Raw genomic sequence first — 20,844 nt, 5'->3', positions numbered from 1 at the left:
CCCTATTTTGTTTGGGTTAATCTGTTGGTTGGCACCTCTTGTTAGTGCTCTAAACGAAGTCGCATGCTAAATCTTACCTTTCAGGAAGCAAGTAAATTGGAAATTTACAATTTTTTCTGTTCATAATTGAAGTATCGCAAGAGACAACAGTCGGTGCTCTTGCATAAAGTTAGGAAGGAAAAGGACTAGGAGGGCGTGTCATCAGACAATTTTGAAGCTTACTCATGAAAAACTTCAAAGAAAGGCGCATGGGAAATAGGCCTTCGCCGCGTGGTAGGTAAGTGGTAATATCTAGCCCGCGAGCGCGCGGAGAGTATAGCCCAGAGTAGAGCGCAGGTGGCGTGAGCCAATCGTAGTGAAGGCGTCATGAAAAGCTACCACGAACCAAACACTGCCTTGGCAGTTACAACAACCATGGAGGGCCTGTTATGCAAGAGCCTACTCTCGGATAGGCCCCGAAGGTACGGAGGCGCGCGCATCAGGGGATATTGGCTTGCCGAGCCTGGCTGCCCAACGTCATTGCTGCATTAATTTTTTTCCTTCCTCCAGGTTGCTATTTTTTCACCCACAGCAACATCAAAGTGGCTACATCACTTTACTACTGAGTGGGAAAGCCACAGTGAAATAACCCGAAGGGTCTGAAGCATTCTGTTGCACAAAACTCCCCACGTATTGAGATTTCTGCGACTGCTAAGTAGCACTGAATGCCAAAAAGTTTGTCCGAGCGCTCTAATAAGAGTCAGTTCATGCTGAGAGGCAAGCATCTTCAGGTAATGACTTCCTTCTGTCTTCTCTTACGCGTAATCTGGACCTTTCTTGAGACTGCTAATGGGCAGCAGCTTGCGCGTGGGGTTACATGGTGCGCCAAATAGGCTAAAATTTTAAAAAAGAAAGAATGCAAATTTGGTGCACCTGCGATAATTCTCAGTTTCCTTGACTCTCCTCTCTTTCTCATCTTCTTTTGATGTTGACTGGTTGGTTAGTTTTCTATACGAATGACTCATACCCACTGTGATTGGTGAGTGGCGGAGGTGATTGGCGAAGAGTCGGGTGAGTTAGGAAATTATTAGTCGAGCCTAAATGAAAACACTAATGAGAAATGTTGAACAGGAAAACTTAGGAAGCAATCCATGTGTTCCCTCACAGACTGGCTTGCCTTCTTCATCTTTGTCGCTCTTCGGAATCCCAGAATCTTTTCGAACCAGAATCTTCTCGAGTTAACCTCCCTGCCTTTCCCATCACGTTTCTCTCTCTCTCTTTATCCTTAGCTTGGTCGTATGCCTCAATCTCCATATTATTCTTTCGCTGAAGCGTCAAGCGCGCCACAATTCGTCACCACATTTTGCGGAACATGCGTAAAGCCATATTACCGATCCAGTACTCCTCGCTTGCATTTCCGAAGCCATCCGCGTACTCTGTCCAGTTTCGGTAGAAGTGAAACACGCTGTTGCCGAACTGACCTCTCCTCTGAATCACCTGCGGATGAATAATAGGAATAACATACAATTATACACCTGGATCACTGCACTTTTACATAATTTTCTCACTATATTACCAAGGTACATTAATGCTATTAACACTTTTAAGATACTTGATGCACTTTCCGAGGGCTGACTGACTGCCTATTTATCTGTATGCCCACCTATCTATGTCCCTAATTGTTTCTCCACCAACCTGGGTAAGTGGGTAGTCCATGGTAGAATGGGTAGCCCATCGGGTTGCTCTGATGAGGAAACAGAGTTCGAAACTGACAGCCTATGTGGCTCTGTACAACGAACCTATTTGACGCCTACATTGAACACTAATGATGTGGCACTGGGCATGTAGTTCTCGGTATGCACTGCTCTTCAGTGAACCTCTTCCACGATGGCTTGGAGCACTGAGTATGTGCCATTCGGTTTGTGCAGCTGTTCAATGGACCTTTCTGACACCAACGTAGTTTACTGAGCATGTGCCACTAAGTTTGTGCCGCTTTTCGACGTACCTCTTTGAGGTTAGCTAGGGTAACCAAGTTTGTGCTACGGGGTGTGTACCGCTCTACAACGACAAAAAAATTGTCTTTAAGTTCCTCCAACACTATCATACTGACGCTGAGTAATTGGTGTCGTCGATATGAGTGTGTCAGTTTTGTGCAGAAAGAGTAACTACGGGCTGATGTACATGTCACGACGTGCCCTCTTTCATGCGTCCTCATTTCTTTATCCTTTACTGGTAGTCAACAGCACTGTTGTTCTCCAAATTAAGGCCGTTTCACATATGCGACTGGAGCGAAAAAAATCGGTGTGGTCACACGCGTCGCAAAGCGATTTTTTGAGGACTCATTCACATGACTGCGATTTCAACTATGCGACTGGTGCGACGCCCAGGGTTGCTTCCTGCCAGGTTTTGTCGCGCACGCCGCATAATTCCTTTAATGTAATGGAAAATATGTGCGCGTTATAATATAATTGACCTCTCTTTATTAGGACCAAATACGTGCGTTTTGTAATTTAAAACGCTTCAAAGTTTAACTTCTTTTTGAGTGCGCAACAGCGGTTTATGAAGTTCAATACGAGGAGAAATGGCGGATGTAAACAGCTGTTCGCAGCTGGTCGTTCAGCGGTGTGTGCTGTCTCGTGTGTGTTTTATGCTCGTGTGGTTCTTCCTGTGGTACAACAAATTACAAGAGGACCTATCAACAAGCCCCTATAGCTGTTGTCATCGGATATGCAGTATTCGGAATTCGGTTGCAGAGAAGTCGTCATGTCAACGCTGAGACGCTCGCGCTACTCGTGCTCAACGTCAGCTTCTGAAGTAAGGATGTGTGTATATTGCTCGTGATTGCGCATAAGCGGTTCCTGCTCCTAGCAATATTCTTGCACCAAACTTAGCAGCAAGAACCAACCCAAAAGCTCACCTCTGCCCCTGAAGGAAGCCGCAAATGATCTGTGTGTAATTACTGAACGTCCAATGGAATTTGTGTTGTGAACGTTTATCTTAGCGCCAGCGTGGTTCCTCCGTCTCGGCGCGTGTGCTCTAATGATTCATACAGGTGCTCTCTGAATATTTCGAAAGTCGAAAAAGCCGACACCACATTTTTTAGGAGCTGCAGTTCCTTGTGTACGTAGTATCGTATCATTCTGAAAGACATGGGCGTCGTTTATTTTCTCGTCCTGTTTCTTGCGCTGTTAGGGTGCTGTGAATCTGTATCAAGAAGCTTAAGTTAATATGCTGCAGTACGTAGCGGAGCCGCGTAGGCCCACGGCTAACATTAAAATACCTTAATAGGAGTACGGTTGTTTGTTTAATAACAAAATCGAACGCTAAAATTTTGTATTCATAGTGGCAAGTGTAAAGTAAAAAGCTATCGAAACTATCCGCTAATAGCATACATATGCTTCTGCCTGCTTGAGCACATTATCTTAAAAGAGGTTGAAAACCCCAGATAACCAATACATACGCAACTGGAGCAGGCGCTATGGTTCGTTTCCTGGAAATGAAATCCAGCATCCCAGTCTGTTAAGCTTGTCATGTACTTAACCTATATTAGACCAATGTTAGAGCATGCTAACTGGATCCATTTCAAACTAAATAATTTGACCAAAATAAGAAAGTGCAAGAAAAGTGTCAAGGTAAAATCTAATCTGGTATTCCCGCACAGATTGTATTAGCAAAACTTTATGCCTCCCTGAATTGCCTGCATTAACCCAATGCTGAACACAGGGGAAGCTGATTCCCTTTCTTGCTGTTGAAAAGCTGCTAGAATCTCAATAACAGACTACTTAAGTTCTGAGAGAAAGTGAGGGGCACTGACAATATCTCTAATCTTTTGTATGAGCCTTCACCTTGAACAAAAATGGAATAAAAATAGTTACCTTTGCAAGCCTCAGAATCCAAACATTCTCAAAATTTTGAGGAGCTACATTAAATTTTTGAGATATACACAATAAAGGTGTGCCTAAGTACAAGTGCACACTGAACACACTTGAGTGGTTGAGTGGCCAGGTGCGAATGCAAAAGCGTCCATAGCTGCTACCTCGAGGTAACTGCTAGGTTGCACGTGTGTTTCCCCTATAGCCCATGTACCTGGCAAGGGGAATGGTTATACGTAGTCCAGTGCTTTTTCTTTTTTTTCAATAGGTGGTGGCTAGCTGATTCCATCTGTTTATGTATTTATCATTTGTGTGCATCTCATGTGCATGTGTTTGTATCATGTTGTGATTGTTATACGTGCAGTGATGCAAGCATCTTTTTTTAATCTATTGCACTACAGTCATTTATTCAACTTTGTGTTGAACTGTACAAAATGTGGCCGCCCAGTAATGGCCAGGACAGCCAGGAGGATTGGCAAAAAATATGATGCAGATCCAATGCACTTGCATGAATCGACATGAGGAGAAGCTTTCACGCAACGGTCAGTTAAACTTTAGAAAACTAACTACAGTGTTTACAGTTGTCCTTATTTCACCCGATGCAACACGTACTCATAGGCAATGTTTGCTTATTCACCACACAGGTCACATAATGTAATGTATACATAGCACGGTGAACTCACTGAAACGTCGGCTCACTAAGACTTCGAACTAACCATGAGTCTGAGTTCGTTTGAGCCTGATTGAGTAGAATTTTGGCCGCTTTTCAATGAGCCTCCTTGACGTTAATTGGGTTAACTAAGTTTGTTATACGGGGTGTGTACCGCTCTACAATGACAAAACAATGACAAACAAATTGCTCCGACACTGTCATACTGACGTTGAGTAATTGGTGTCGTCAATATTGTCCCCACTACTACGAATGTGTAGTGGCTACGGGCTGAAGTACATATCACGGCGTGCCCTCTTTCATGCGGCCTTTTATCTTCATCCCTCGCTACTCGTCAGCATCACTGTTGTGTTCTGAGTTGGAGACGTACAAACACAGCAGCTGATGACTACGACCCGTATCGGCGCAAGTGTTATGACCAACGGCTTCACAGCAGAGCTTTTTAGATGCATCCTGTAATCTGTGCCTGCGATATCCTTAAATGCATGAAATATAACACTAAATAAAGCAACAAATAATTTGGCTAAGAAAGAGAGAAAAGAAGGGAAGGAAAGACGCCAAAGTAAACGGGATCAACTTTTGGTTTACTACCCTGCGTTCTGGAAGGGTATTAGAACAATAAATAAGGAGCAATACGAGAACCACAGTGGATGCCCATGGACTTTGTGAAGAGCGAATAACGTCGCGTTTAAGCATATCGTCAACCTGGTCGGTAATAGCTTGACCTTACGCGGTGGAGACACGGTATGGGCGTTGTCGCAGTGGCGAGTCGGAGCCAGTGTCCATGTTGTGAACAATGGTAGAAGTTCGGCCAAGGGCACGTTGGGCAACATCGAAAAAGTCGCGGAGCTGGTAGAGCAGCTGGGGAAGAGAATGGCGACAGTCCGTCTGCGATCGACGAATTGAAAAGGTCGTCAGCTGGTACATCAGAAGGGTTAATAGCACTGGTGGCGTCTCGGTCGCGTCGTGATGAATCTTGCTGCATGGAAAAAATTTGGCCGATATCAATAGGTGGCGCGCATCTAAGCGATTAACCTTTAAGCAGTTTGATGGGATACGGAAGAGGATTTGGGAGGCAGGGAGTGCTTGTTCCATTCAAAATAGAGAGGGATCGAATAAGGCAGAAGATGTGGCTCCGACTTAGCAGGAGGCTTGATAGTTCAAAGAATGCAGCTTCAACACATATGCTGTTGCAAAACACGGGGAGCAAAGCAGCTGCTGTCGGCGGAATTTCAGTCTTCTGTTACGACTAATGTATGTGTGGCTTGATGAGAGTTGTTGTAGGGCTGGTCACACAACGGGAAAAGCTCAAGTTCAGATCTGGCACAATCGATAACGCCGTGATTTGGCGATATAAAGTCCCAGCCCAGTATTACGTGCGAACACGATGAAAGGACGATAAAAGAAACAATGTAGTGCTCTTTAGCGATGATAAGTCGGGCTGTGCAGGCGGCAATAGGCCGAACAGGGTCTCCATACTCTGTACGTAAGGGCATCATCTCAAAAATCGTGGTCCCTTTTCGAAGCTTGCGGCAATGTTTGCCATCTGTCACAGAAACGGCAGCACTGGTATCGAGAAGAGAATATGCATGGGTGCCTTCTACAAAAACTTCGACTATATTCGACGGCAAAGTTCGAGGATCTGAGCCTTTCGACAGTGCAGTTCTTGCCTCATGAATTGCGGTGGCTAGTTTCCCTCATTTTCAGGGGCTGGTCGACGCATGGGCGACAAGGAGCGGCGACGAAGTGAAGGTGAGCGACGAGACGTGGGTTGTGGATTGTCACGTGAAGACGTGCTTCTTTGGGGATCTGGACTTTCATAACGAATGCGGGGACGTTTAATGCAATTCGGTGAACGGGCGTCTGAGTATCCTGGCGCGTGACGACGGCAGCGTCAGGCGATATGACCAGGGCCACCGCGTGCAAGACAGACCGGCCGGTTGTCGCGCGTTCGCCAGGGATTTGCAGTGATCGGAGCAGCCCCTGTTACGGACGGCTGAGTCGAGGCTGCGGCATGCGACACACCATGGAACGTCGAGGGCTGTTGCAGCTGCTGCCGCTTTACTCCCTCAGCGTAACTAAGAGGCGCGGCAACAGTGTGCTACTGAATGGGCACCGGCATGGCCTCGGAAATCTGTTCTTGAATGACGTGTTGGAGCACGGAAGCCAACGGGATTGGTTGCTGCAGTTGCAGCTGCTGTGGGAGCTCCTGACGCAGAGCAAGCGGCAGGAGATACAACTTACGGGCCACCTCCTCACCCACAAAGTCTTTCATTTCTGCGAGAAGGTATGAGTGGTCAGGCATGACGTCCAGTGCAGCGAGTGCTTGGTTGGTCTGAGATGAACGTCGGGTGAGAGCCCGCTGCCTTCTCAATTCGTCATAGCTGTGGCACAGGGTTACCACTTCAGACACAGTGTCAGAAGACTTCGGAAGAAGCATCTGAAAGACATCGTCGTCGACACCTTTCATATTATGCTGTATTTTGGCTCTTCCGCTCATTGACGCATCGACGCGCCTGCAGAGATCGATTGTGTCCTATATAGGCGGTAAAAGTTTCATTTGGTTCCTGTGCCCGTGTGCGCAGCCGTTGTTTGGCGCGTAACTTTCGTACGGCAGGGCGACCGGCAACGGCAGATATTGCCTTCTTGAAAGCGGACCAGTTCTCAAATTCATATTCGTGGTTCATATACCACAGCTTCGCCACTGCCAGCCAGGTAAAAGTTCACGGTACTCAACTTAGCAGCGTCATCCCGCTTGATGGGTCCACTAACTTTTTCGTAATACGACAGCCAGTCCTCGCCGTCGTGGTCTTCCCCACCCGAAAATACTGGGGGGCCCCACTGGCGAACCGGTCCGGGGCAAACGGTGCCCGGGAGAGGTGGCGTCGGTTGAGCAGCGTCAGCTTGCATGGTCGAGTGCAACGTGCGGGATCGGAGTTGCAGGGTGCCGGCGATGTGCGTACCCAGCACGATTCACCAAATGTAAAGAGGTTTATTGGGCGAGTTCAACAAACAGGCGGTAGCTCGGAAAAGTACGCAGCGAGAACAAGATGGTGGTGTTCGAACGCCGATCTCGTGCCTTCTGCTCGTGATGATGATCGCTGAGCCCAGGATGTCATTGTCTTCATTTTTTCACTATAAGTGAAAGAAAATATTACGCGCTCACCTGAACACGCTTGGTGCCGTGGCTCAGGAGAAAGACGCCCCGGTTTAGACGAACAGGATAAGCGAGACAGGCACACGCGAAACTAATAGAACAAATATAAGCATTTTCGTATATTTGTGACATTTTTTGTTATTGGTATACCTTACACGTCATAAACATGAATAATGCCCGCCACTAATATTACAGTGTTGACTCAGCTGATCGGCCATTGTCCTTACCGTCCAGCCTCCGCCATCCGTCTCCATATCACAGTAGACACTCTGACCCAGAGGGCCAGCAGCCTTGTGGAACACGCTGTAGACTCCGCTGGAGCGCTGGCCAGCGTGCAAGAGGTCGGTGCAGTGGCGAGGCACAATCGAGGCTATAACACAATAATAATAATAATAATAATAATAATAATAATAATAATAATAATAATAATAATAATAATAATAATAATAATAATAATTTTATTTCCATCAACTTGGTGGAGGAGGCTGCAAGTAAAAGCTGCTCCAGTAGAGGCAGCTTGACGAGGCCCGCAGCCCCCTTTCAGAGTATTCGGCAACAATTCATACATGTATACACATGTGCATTATATATACATACACATACATGTACCCACATAAGCGCATATACATGGACATACCTACGCGTGTGCATAGAGTCACTGGTGTCCAAAACTAATTAGGTAGCTAATGTAGTTCTAATGGTGAAAAAATGAAACAAGTAGACGCCGCTGAGCACGCATGTATATACATATATACACATATACACATGCATTCATATACCCGTATATACACATACACTCATATATATATATACACACATATATACAAACTTTGCATACATATTAACTGAGAGGAAGTACACTTACCAGTAACTTAAAAATCCTGCACATACAAGTCTCTCAGTTGCATCAAGTTGCACATACAAGCCTCTCAGTTGCAAAAAGATATGCATCAGTCGTATACCCCACAACCGTAATAAATATGCCATTGAAACCCAAATTATTTTTCAGACAATAATTACGCGTGATGAAGGGATTTTATTCTGAAATGGGATCTTTTTATTTCCGTGCTGATCATTTCAGCTTGTTCACCACATTTACGCCTGGTGCAAATATTCAACCACCGATGACTTCGTCATGGCTATTGCAGATCTTGCCAACATACGCGCTGAACAGCAAAGTGACGGCACGTTACGATCTATAATTGGCCGCCTCCATTGTCGTCAGCCCAACCCATCGCTTGGTCTGTTTGAGCTTCACGACGATATTGTTTACCGTCGTAGTACCACTCCCGACGGCCCAGAGATTCTGCTTGTTCTCCCCAAGTATCTTCGTGCTACTGTTCTCGAAGAACTCCACGATGCTCCGACCACTGGCCATCTTGGCGTATCCCGCACATACGATCGCGTGCGGCGCGGTTTTTCTGGCCTGGTCTGTACCGATCTGTTCGACGCTACGTTGCTGTGTGTTACTTTTGTCAGCGACGTAAACGGCCCTCGGGGTTGTCTGCAGGCCTTCTGCATCCTATTGACATACCCCATGAGCCATTCTACCGCATCGGTCTTGACCTCCTCGGTCCATTTCCTACGTCTGCTTCAGTGAACAAGTGGATCGCAGTTGCGACCGAGTACGCTACGCGTTTTGCCATCACGCGAGCTTTGCCGACTAGTTGCGCCACTGACATCGCCGATTTCCTCCTTCATGACGTCATCCTTCGTCTTGGTGCCCCTCGGCAACTGCTCACAGTCCGAGGCCGCAACTTCTTGTCGAAAGATGTCGATGACCTCCTTCGTTCCTGTTCTGTGGAGCACAAGCTCACTACTGCGTACCACCCGCAGACCAACGGGGTCACCGAAAGGCTGAGCCTCACCTTAACCGATATGCTGTCGATGTACGTGTCTGACGATCATCGGGACTGGGACAGCGCTTTGCCATACGTCACGTTCGCGTACAACTCCTCCCGTCACGACACCGCCGGTTTTTCACCATTTTACCTCCTTTATTCTCACCCCCTTGCAGTGCCTTTTGACACGCTACTACCTGCGGTTGTACAACATACCACGGAGTATGCCCGCGATGCTGCCGCGCGAGCCCATCTGGCACGTGAGATCGCTCATGAGCGACTATCCGACTCGAAATTATGCCAAAAGGACCGTTATGACCACAGCCACCGGCACCTCTGCTTTTCTCCGGGATCTCTTGTGCTTCTCTGGACTCCTTCTCGTCGCGTCGGTCTCTACGAAAAGCTTTTATCGCGGTACACCGTACCTTACAAAGTTTTACAGCAAGTTAGTGACGTGAACTATGAGATCACACCACTGAACAGTTCTTCACCATCTACCCTGCTATCTCGTGACGTCATGCACGTATCTCGACTGAAGCCGTACTTTTCCGTCGCCTTCTCGTGTAATTAGTCTGCGCCGAGACGGCGCTCAGCCCGCCGGGGCGTTTAGTTGTTACGGGACGCCTCCTTGCATTAAGGAAGAAGACGACGATTGCCGGGGGACGCTGCGCGTGTTCAGCTATCTTGGCCATCTTTGTCAACAGTCCCTGTTTATAAATCCTGTCCCGTTTTTATCTATTTGACAACCCGTCACAATATATTTGATGCAAATTACAGTGTTATTTCTCAAACGTAATCACATCTTTGATATTGCTCACAGGGTTTCACGAGCAAGCACATTGGCCTTTTCTTCTTGTAAAATGGCAGCCCTCGAGCGTTGATGTAAATACGGGATCGAAGTGCCTCTCTGTATTTCCCCGTGCCAAATGGAACAACGTACATTTTATGTCACCGAGTAACTGTGCGAGTTCCCGCACACGTTCCTTGGCCTGTTGAATGGAGGGTCTCACGACTGCTGCCGACTGCACTGTTGCGACTGCAGCGGCAGCGGCACAGATGAAAGTGATGTAGCCTGCCATTTCGTGACCAGTGCAGGACAGGGTCCAAGGCACTGCTTAACCGTGCGGAAGCGTTGGTTCCTGAAACGAAGTAAAATTACGTGATCAATTCGGTGAGCAACTTCAGTGGAGCCAGGTCACCTGTTAGCTTCTTTTTAAAAAAAACACAGCATATCCACGAAGTGAATGATGATGAGTGGGTGAAGCACCGGGGGATCATTCGGGTAAACCACAGCTACGGACGAGAGCTAAAGAGAGCGCGCGTCGGGAACGAGAGAGAAAATTACAACCATCTTCCCGTAGGAGAACCCAGAGTAGTATGCGAAGCAGCCATGGGGTCGACTCAAGGTAGTTTTATCAGCTGTATAAACTTGGACATGCAGCAGCACCAGCAACGCGCATAACTGTTGTCGACGCCGTCGGCGTTTTGCCCGCGTTCGCGCCGCCCGCGCGCTAAGTGGAACCCGAACCGGAAGTGGAACCGGAAGTGGAAGCGGAACCGGAACGCCATCTAGTGAACACTTCATAAAATACATTGTACCGCTGCCTATGATTTTAAGAGATCAGGTCGCATCCATCTTTTCCCTACTTTTTTTCCACCAGTACTCTAATCGTCTCTTGCTGATCTCTACGGCTGATCTGTTTATGTTTCCTTCCACTTTAAACCCAAGCGCTTCTGGGAGTTGCACGTTACCTACGGTTCTCGCTGGGTGGATCCCGTCGCATTCCATTAGGATGTGCTGAGTGGTCTCTGGATCTTTACTGCAGCATACACATGTCTCATCTAATTCCGAATATTTGTTCCGATATGTTTTCGTCCTTAGGCAACCGGCTCGAGCCTCAAATAGCAAGGCACTGCCCTTTGTGTTATCGTACAGATTTTCCCTTCTAATTTCTTTCTTCTCATTCTTGTAAATCTCCATTGTCCTTTTCGTTTCCATTCTTTGCATCCAATTCACGGTCTCTATTTCTCTCACTTTCTTTCTGATGACCCCTGGTTGTCTATTTACAGTTTCGATTATCCTGTACTTGGTTGCCAACTTCCTTGACCTCTTCCTCCATTCTGTGTCCACGCTTTCCATGTAGAGATACTTGTGCACTTTAGCCGCCCATTTATTTTCATCCATGTTCCTGAGCCTTTCTTCAAAACTAATTTTGCTTTGTGCTTCTCTGACTTCAAAAGAGGCCCAACCCATGTCTCCATGCACTGCCTCATTTGTCGTATTACCGTGTGCTCCCAAAGCCAACCGGCCTACTGATCTTTGGTTAACTTCCAAACCCGCCAATATATCCGATTTTAAGCATATAATGGCATTTGCGAATGTTAGCGCTGGCACCATTACTCCTTTCCAGATTCCACGCACCACCTCATACTTATTGTGGCCCCACAGTGCTCTGTGTTTCATTAATGCTGCATTCCGCTTACCCTTTATTTTCAGATTATCTTGGTGGTTGCTTGAGTAATTCTTTCCTTCGTTTATGTGTACGCCGAGGTACTTATATTGCTTCACTATGGGTATTACTTGCTGTTGAATTGACACCACGAAGTTACTCGTGTGCTCATTAAAGATCATAATCCCTGATTTCTCTGTGCTAAACTTAAGGCCTAGATTTGTCGCTGCGTTCCCACAGATATTCGCAAGTATCTGTAAATCTTTTTATTGTCCGCTAGTAGCACAATGTCGTCTGCGTACATCAGTCCAGGGATCTTCTGTTGCACCATTTGTCCATTACGCATGTAGGATAAATCAAAACCTAATTCGCTGTTTTCCAGTCGTCTTTCTATGCCCTTGACGTAAATCGTGAACAACAATGGTGACAGAGGGCATCCTTGCTTCAATCCTTGGTGAATTCCCACCATTTCATTTCCTTTTCGGCCTTCCCATGCCACTTGTACTTGGTTGTCTCGATATATCTCCCTCAGCAGCTCCACGAAATCGTCATCTATGCCTTCGTATTGAAGAATATCCCACAACAATTCCCTGTCTACGTTGTCATAAGCTCCTTTAATATCTAGAAATGCTATCCATAAAGGTCTTTTCTGAGCTACTGAAATCTCTATGCACTGAGTTAGTACAAACATATTGTCTTCTAAGCGTCTGCCTGGCCTGAACCCATTCTGTAGTTCCCCCAATACACCGTTTTCCTCCACCCACTTCGACAGTTCTAATTTTATGGCTTGAACCGGAAGTGGAACCGGAAGTGGAAGCGGAACCGGAACGCCATCTAGTGAACACTTCATAAAATACAGGTGGCTACGGACACACAACGCCATCTATTGAGCAATTCATAAACTAGAGGTGGCTAGATACTACTACTACTACAGAGCAGGGAACGACCCACACCCTAAGGAGCTTCGCCCCTAAAAGAAGAGCACGAGAAGAATAAGCAGGCACGACGGGCTGGAGTGCTCATTGGCCACAACCATACGAAGTAGCAATGACTGCTATAGAACGCATAGTGGGAGGTGATTGTCATGTTATATTACTGCATAAGCAAATAACAATTACCTTTCCTATGCTTCATCTGGCTTCATTGTCTGGTACGTCTCATGGTTAAAACCAAGAGCTTTCACGAGAATTCACCAGTTTAAAGCACGAGTAAACACTTCTCTGTGATTAGCTGCATAACAACGTGCTCAAGATGTGACCTATATTAATTGGCTTAAAACTTTGTAATGTCGAAAATTCTCATGGTATTGGTGTTCGAAATAGTAACAGGCCATTTTTTTGCCACAATGCTCTAATGGCTTGCACGCCACCACACTGACACAGCATCGCTGTTGTGGTGGCGCAAGCAAAATATCCTTTATTGGAGTGCACGCACCCTGGCACCCGATACCTCTCTATCCTCGCATCCTTGCCTAAAGGTGGCTGCGCATGACCTCTTATGCTCCAGATAATAAAGTTTTGTGCGCCAGCGAGGTGAGATTCATGCTTATTGTATACATGCCCAGCTGACATTGCTATTGTTCAAAACAGTTCCTTGTACTACCTGCGCTAGGCATCGCCGGCCCCTTTGACTGAGCGGTGTAGCCGAGAAATCACGTAAATGCCAAGAAACTGTCTCTTCTCCGTAAATACCAAGAAACTGTCTGGCAAAAGGATCACAAAAATATTGTTGCAGTAATACCACTGGCTTTATTTCTAATACCTGTCCTCCTGGTCTGGCTTAAAATGTTTCCTGTTGTGAAAAGGGTCAGGAGGACAAGCACCTGAAACAGCAAAATTATCCTCTTATGGGCATAGCAGAAACTCTAAAGTACCTGTTGGGTGCCTGCCCATGATAAAAAAATGAAGCGTTGGCCCTTCGGACAGCCTGAAGGAAAATCTGAAAAGATGTGCGCTTGTTAGCACCATTGCTTAGTGCGTCTGTGATGTGCAAAGCCACAAATACGTTTCTGTGTTTCTAGGAACGCACTAGCCTATAAGTCCACTTGTGAAGGACTGAACGATGAACGCTTCATTCCGGGTGTGTACTTGTGTACTCTGAAATCTCCTTCTTTTCATCGTTCAGTCCACTTTCCCCTTTCCGTAGTGCAGGGTAATCAACCGGGCTCAACCTGGTCAGCCTCCCTGTCTTCACCTTATCAGTTTCCTCTTTCTCTTGATATAGTTGCAGTCAATGAAAAACTTGATAGAAAGATAAAGGACGAGCTCATGAGATAGGTATAACGCCTACATGTATTGAAAGACTTCATAGGCTTGGCCGTAAATATAATTGATCGTCGTTGTCTTTACCCAAAACATTCCAAACCGCGTTCGTGAGGTGCGTAAACTCTTGTGGGACTGTGCGGCGGAAGAAAAAGCAAATGGCGCTAAAGTGAAGCTGGTCTTCGATAAAATAAGCATAGATGGTGTTCTGTAAGCCTGGAGTACACAGAAAAGAGAGCGTATAAGATTGACCAAAAGGAAACATAAGTGACATAAACAACATAATATTATGTCCTTGATATTCCTGAACGTTAACTGCAGAAATGTAATCAATAAGGCAACCGAGTTTGAGGGACTTCTTTCTATCAATTCTCACATTCCTGTGCTGACAGAAACTTGGTTACACGATGAAATTTTTTACAGTGAATTCGTGCCTGCAGGGTATACAACGCACCTCGGAAAGACCGCATAGGTAGAGGTGGTGGCGTCTGTATAATCTACAATAGATCGTTACGAGTTTTCAGGATGCCTGATGTGTCAAATGTCGAGTGCATTTTAGTAAAGCTTATTGTGGTCGAATCAGGTACATCATAGGCGTGATGCACAGGCCCCCTTCCTCTTCCCTGTCAGTTTTCGGTGATTTAAAAATTTACATGAACACGTATATAAAACCTGGTGATCGGATAATCCTTGCTGGCGATTTCAACCTGCCTAATATTGACTAGTCCACAATGTCCCTCGAAACCATAACGGCAAAACAGGTGATGTTATGTTGGACATAGCATTTGCTTTTGGTTTATCTCAAGTTGTTGGCGAGTACACTAGGACACGCAACAGTTCTAAATCTATACATGACCTTTTCTTCGTTAGTGGATCTGTTAGTACTAAATCAAAATACGAAATTGTCGCGGGAATCTCCGATCACCAGGCCGCACTTCTTACCTTATATGATACTGTTATCGACAGAAATCGAAAAAAGCTCCTGTTTTCCTAACTTCTCACGTGCAGATGACACATCGATAATTGATGTCTTATCCTTTCATTTTGATGGTTTTTCGAAGTCATCAGGAAATGTAGACGGTTTGTGGATTTCTTTCAAGGATCTCGTATTCATGTGTATTCACCACTTTGTGCCAAGCAAAAAGAAAAAGCAAGCAGTTAACCATCCAAGGTGTCTACAAGATAAATTTCCGTTCTTACCGTTCAATTCAACAGCCAAATAGCACTGCATAAACGAAATTATTTTGGCAACTTGTTGCCTAACTTCATTTCAACTTCACCAGATAAACTCTGGCGCACAATCTATCTGGTATCCAGAGATTATCATGCGTTTGAAGTCAACGGCACTCTAACCAATGACGAAAAATAAATATCATCTGCTTTTAATGAATACTTTAAATCTGTTTTCACTAATGACCGTCTGCTTTCGAGACATGTTTACCTCCGATGCCTGAGCTTGTCATCAGCGAGCAAGGTATTATTAAAATGCTTTTGAATCTCGGTACAAAGAAATCCCCCGGACCCGATAAAATACCAAATGCATTCCTATAACGAGGTATGCGGAATGGGTAGTCAAGCACTTGTTAATAGTATGTTCAAGATCTCTAAATGAAGGACAGGTTCCGAACGACTGGAGGACGGCCGGAGTTCAACCAGTTCATAAAAATTATGAGAAACAGTGCATAAATAATTATCGGCCAATTTCACTAGCATCAACAACGTACAAAATTATGAAGCACATAATACATACCCACATTTCTGGTTTTCTTGAAAAAACATGATTTTATTACAAATCTTCAGCACGGATTCCGGAAAGGTTAGTCTATTGCACTAAATTAGTCCAAACTGTACATGACTTTGCTAACTCTATTAATAACGGAAACCAAGCTGATGCCTTTTTTGTGGATTTCGCAAAAGCATTTGATAAGTTTCTTATTAAAAGCTGCTTATCAAAATTATTATCACAATAAAAATGACAGGATTACTAATTGCATTTCAACATAACTGAGTATCCGTCAACAATATGTCTCTTTCCGCAATCATTCCACTCAGTCTCTTTCTGGTGACTCTGGCATTTCTGAGGGTTCGGTGCTTGGGCCACTTATGATCATCTATATAAACGACATCGTAAAAGACATTCCAGTTCATAGTAAATTATACGCGGATGATTGCGTGCTCTACTCTGAAATTAAAACTATATCAGATAAAACAACACTGAGCGAGGCCTTCCAAATGATTACTGAATGGTGTGATGCCTGGCAGATGCCGATAAATTTTCAAAGAACCGTTCACATTAGGCTAACTCGCAAGAAAAATCCCCTCATATTCCAATATTCTTTTGCTAACAATGTCCTCTCCGAAGTTGCACAATACAAATATCTAGGATTATAGGATTACTAACGACCTCGACGGTACTAAACACATTGATCAGGTGATAAGCAATGTTAACCCTAAACTTTTTTTTTCTTAGGCGAGCACTAAAACTCTCCACACCTAGAGTACGGCTACTAGCTTACCAATCGGTTTTCCTTCCAATATTAGATCATGCGGCAATAATTTTGAATTCATTTACAAAAACGAACATTAATAAAAGTGAAAAAGTACAAAAGGTAGCAGTTCGGTTTGTTTAGAATAGCTATGGACGCACATCAGTACCTGATCTTTCAAACAGCGCTGGTTTGACCTCTATATCCGAAAGAAATCGCGTTTGCCGACTTAAGTTCTTATACCAATTAATCAAACGTCATTGTAGGATTATTAATGACCCACTAATATCCTTCTCTTCAGGTTACGTACACTACAAGACAACGTCATAATCTCACAGTCACCCCTTTTCGTTAGCGTAAAATCTGCTTTAAATATTCATTTTTTCTAAGAACAGTAACGTAATGGAATCGGCTTACTAACAATCAGGTACTTCAGCAATCCCTGACGTCATTCATCAGAAGCCTCAGTGTCCATTAACATTTATTTTCTGTTGTATTTATTCCCAGCTGCCCATATAGTTACTAATTTCTTATTGTTATCAACTTGATGCCCCTTACAATTTGTATTAATGTATTCACTCAACATTTGATGTGTTCTTGATTAATTAAGATTTGTCATAAACCTTACCGAACTGCTATGTCTACTCCTATGTTGCACTGCCATCAATGAACTTTGTTGTCTCCAATGCTGATGCATTTTGTTTGTTTACTAATCATTTGCGGCCTTGTTCTTTTCTGGATTCTTTTTGTGAATATTTGATCCGTGCTTGTACGCATGGTGTATGCCCACCCTGCGAAAATCCCTACCTGGGATTGCAGTATCAATAACAAAAATGCGTGGCAAAGACAACGACTGGTGGCTATGAGGATGGAGAGAAGAAAGCGAAGATGACAATATCAACAGATTCGCTTGCCGCTCTTGAGCTCCCTTTCGCGACAAAAATAAACGTCCTCTTCACTCGTAACGTAGTGCTGGACATACTGGTTAAGCGCTCACAACGATGGATCCACCGCCGCTACAGCTTCCTCGAAGCCACCGACTTGCTGGCTTTCCACCATCTTACGTTAGCGAGTGCGTCGACGTCTACAACATGCCAGATGAGGAAGCCACTCCGAGGGCAGCGCCCATAAGGGTAGCGCCTACCATTCCTCTTCAATACAACCGAAAGGCGAGCGCCTTTGCGGAAAATGTCGGAGAAGATGCTGACCAGTTACTCCCCCACTAGAAACGGGTAAGCAGATATAACGAGTGGGATTGAGCCACAAAGCTATCCAGCGTGGCGTTCTCCCTCACCGATACTGCATTCGTCTGGTACGAGAACCATAAGGATGCGCTTACAACGTGCGGACGTTTTGTACAAGTGCTGAAGGTATGCGTCAGGGACTCAGTCAATAAAAAGAGACGTATCAAGCTGATGATCTCCAAACGGGCCCAGATACAAACAGAGACATGCACAGCATACATTGAGGAAGTATTGGAGCTGCGAAGGGTGGTCAATGCGCAAATGGCGGCAGACGAGTCAGACTTTGCTGAAAGGTATGGCTGAAGACGTGCAAAATGTTTTAATCGGAAAAAGAGTTTCTTGACTTCATTCGGCATTCCAGAACTTTCGAAACACTAAATTTCGCTGTATTACGCCGAACTTTGCTTAGTTGGCAAACATGTCGACGGTTGCCAGTGTAGACACGAGCTCTTGCTTAGACCTACTTTCGACCATCTGACAGATTATCCGGGAGGAACTTGCCGTTAAGAAATGTTGAGTTGCGCGAGCCGATAACCGTTGTGTGCAGACGTCGCAAGAGACAATGACTGAATGGCTTTCAGCTGTTGTGGCAACCGACGGTTAGCGCAGCGGCCGCAGTGTACAGCGCATCTCCACAGTGAAGAATGAAACGTTTTTCGCCATTGAATTATGAACAACGCGCTAGCCGCGCGTTCCCCTTGACATCCGATGTCTTGTCATGATGCCTGCGACGAACCTATTCACTACACAATGCACAGTGCACAGCTCACTTTATCGCGGAAGAACCAAGGTTTCGGCATCTCGCGGAGGGTTATTACTAATCTGCCACATGATATATGTTACCATTTTGCAATCGCCGTATGACGACCTCGCCATATGGCCTACCATCACATTTCACACGACCCTCTAAATGCCATACGGAACCAAGTGGCTCAGCACGCTTCTTGTTGGAGCGACAGTTATTGGACGAGAACCTTTCGCAATCGCCTCCCGGGATCTGACAGCAGTTTGGCATTGCGGCTTCTTCAACGCAGCGCCGCACGCGATCCCTGATAGAGGTGATGGAGGTGAGGTCACTGAATATTTGTTACCAATAGAAATACTTAACACCAAAGTGAACGTTATTGTTGATGCTGTAATGCCTGGAATGGCTCTGGAAGATAATGGGGAAGCAGTTTTAGCCATCAGCGTTACTTCCGAAACATATTAAGGCGCAAAGTTCTGTTGCGGTCGGACGAAGCCACGACGTTCTGCGGAGTGGGAGGCGAGCCGTCGTGACATTTTGGAGTGTCTATTGCTGGCAGGTTCTTGGGATGCCACGCTTACGACGGAGTTTGCTATTATTCCTCGGTCAATTCAAAATGTCATTCTCAGCATCTGGTTCTTACGGAAGTGCGGTATAACGCTCGATTGCTGCACGGGAAGGTTGTTCATAAGTGACCCTGTCCTGAAGAATTATATTGAATAATTGAAGAATTATAGAAAAATTGAAGAATAATAGATCCAGTAGCTTGCTTTCAGTATTGTATAACATAGTCACCAGAATAATTTCCAACAGAATCAGGGCAACACTTGACTTCAGCCAACCAAGAGAACAGGCTGGCTTCAGGAAGGGATATTCTACGATGGATCATATCCATGCCATCAATCAGGTAATCGAGAAATCTGCGGAGTACAATCAACCTGTCTATATGGCTTTCATAGATTATGAAAAAGCATTTGATTGAGGAGAGATACCAGAAGTCATTGAGGCATTGCGTAATCAAGGAGTACAGGAGGCATACGTGAATATCTTAGCAAACATCTACAAGGATTCCACAGCTACCTTGGTTCTCTACAAGAAAAGTAGAAAGTTACCTATCAAGAAAGGGGTCAGGCAAGGAGACACAATCTCTCCAATGCTATTCACTGCATGCTTAGAAGAAATATTCAAGCTCTTAGACTGGGAAGGCTTAGGAGTGAGGATCAACGGCGAATATCTCAGCAACCTTCGGTTTGCAGATGACATTGTCCTATTCAGCAACAATGGAGACGAATTACAACAAATTATTGAGGCCCCTAACCGAGAAAGCGTAGGAGTGGGTTGAAGATTAATATGCACAAGACAAACAATGTTCAATTGCCTGGCAAGGGAACAAGAATTCAGGATCGCCAGTCAGCCTCTAGAGTCTGTAAAGGAGTACGTTTATCTAGGTCAATTACTCCCAGAGGAGCCTGATCATGAGAAAGAAATTTGCAGAAGAATAAAATTGGGTTGGGGTGCATACGGCAAGTGTTGCCAAATGTTCACTGGGAGCTTACCACTGTCGTTGAAAAGAGAAGCGTAGAATCATTGCATTCTGCCGGTGCTAACATATGGGGCAGAAACTTGGAGGTTAACAAAAAAGCTCGAGAACATGTTAAGGACCGCACAAAGAGCGATCGAACGAGAAATTTTAGGCCTAACGTTAAGAGACAGGAAGGGAGAGGTGTCGATCAGAGAACAAACGGGAATAGCCGCTATTCTAGTGGACATTAAGCGGGAGAAATGGAACTGGGCCGGCCACGTAATGCGTAGGATGGATAACCGGTGGACCATTAAAGTTACTGAATGGATACCAAGAAAAGGGAAGCGCAGTCGAGGACGGCAGAAATCTAGATGGGGTGATGAAGTTTGGAAATTTGCAGGTGTAAGTTAGCACGAGCTAGCGCAAGACAGGGATAATTGGAGATCACAGGGAGAGGCCTTCGTCCTGCAGTGTACATAAATATAGGCTGATGATGATGATTACTGTCACGACTCAGAGTCGATGCGTTAGTTCCTCCTGAGAAGTGGCATAAGGGGGTGGAGTCTGGTGCCTGGCTTCCGCCAATGGCCGTCGTGCACAAGACAGAGGCCGGATCA

At 45.4% G+C, this 20,844-nt stretch overlaps 2 protein-coding genes across 2 annotated transcripts in view; both read right to left on the bottom strand.

The window, feature by feature from the left end:
• The window catches only part of LOC119445713 (tigger transposable element-derived protein 4-like), a 342,546-nt gene that overhangs the window by 72,472 nt on the left and 249,230 nt on the right, over positions 1-20,844 (bottom strand). The window lies entirely within an intron of this gene.
• The window catches only part of LOC119444689 (techylectin-5A), a 20,286-nt gene continuing 774 nt past the window's right edge, over positions 1,333-20,844 (bottom strand). The window contains exons 2-5 of the mRNA XM_037709051.2: positions 19,071-19,113; positions 10,460-10,658; positions 7,906-8,048; positions 1,333-1,476 (exon numbers count right to left, since the gene is read on the bottom strand). Of these exons, the coding sequence (XP_037564979.1) occupies positions 1,333-1,476; positions 7,906-8,048; positions 10,460-10,598 (426 nt within the window). The 5' untranslated portion in view covers positions 10,599-10,658; positions 19,071-19,113. The remainder of the gene's footprint in view (positions 1,477-7,905; positions 8,049-10,459; positions 10,659-19,070; positions 19,114-20,844) is intronic.

Source organism: Dermacentor silvarum, chromosome 3 (genome assembly GCF_013339745.2).
Source record: "Dermacentor silvarum isolate Dsil-2018 chromosome 3, BIME_Dsil_1.4, whole genome shotgun sequence".
Classification (NCBI taxonomy): Eukaryota; Metazoa; Arthropoda; class Arachnida; order Ixodida; family Ixodidae; genus Dermacentor; species Dermacentor silvarum.
This window is presented reverse-complemented; position numbering and strand designations above follow the sequence as displayed.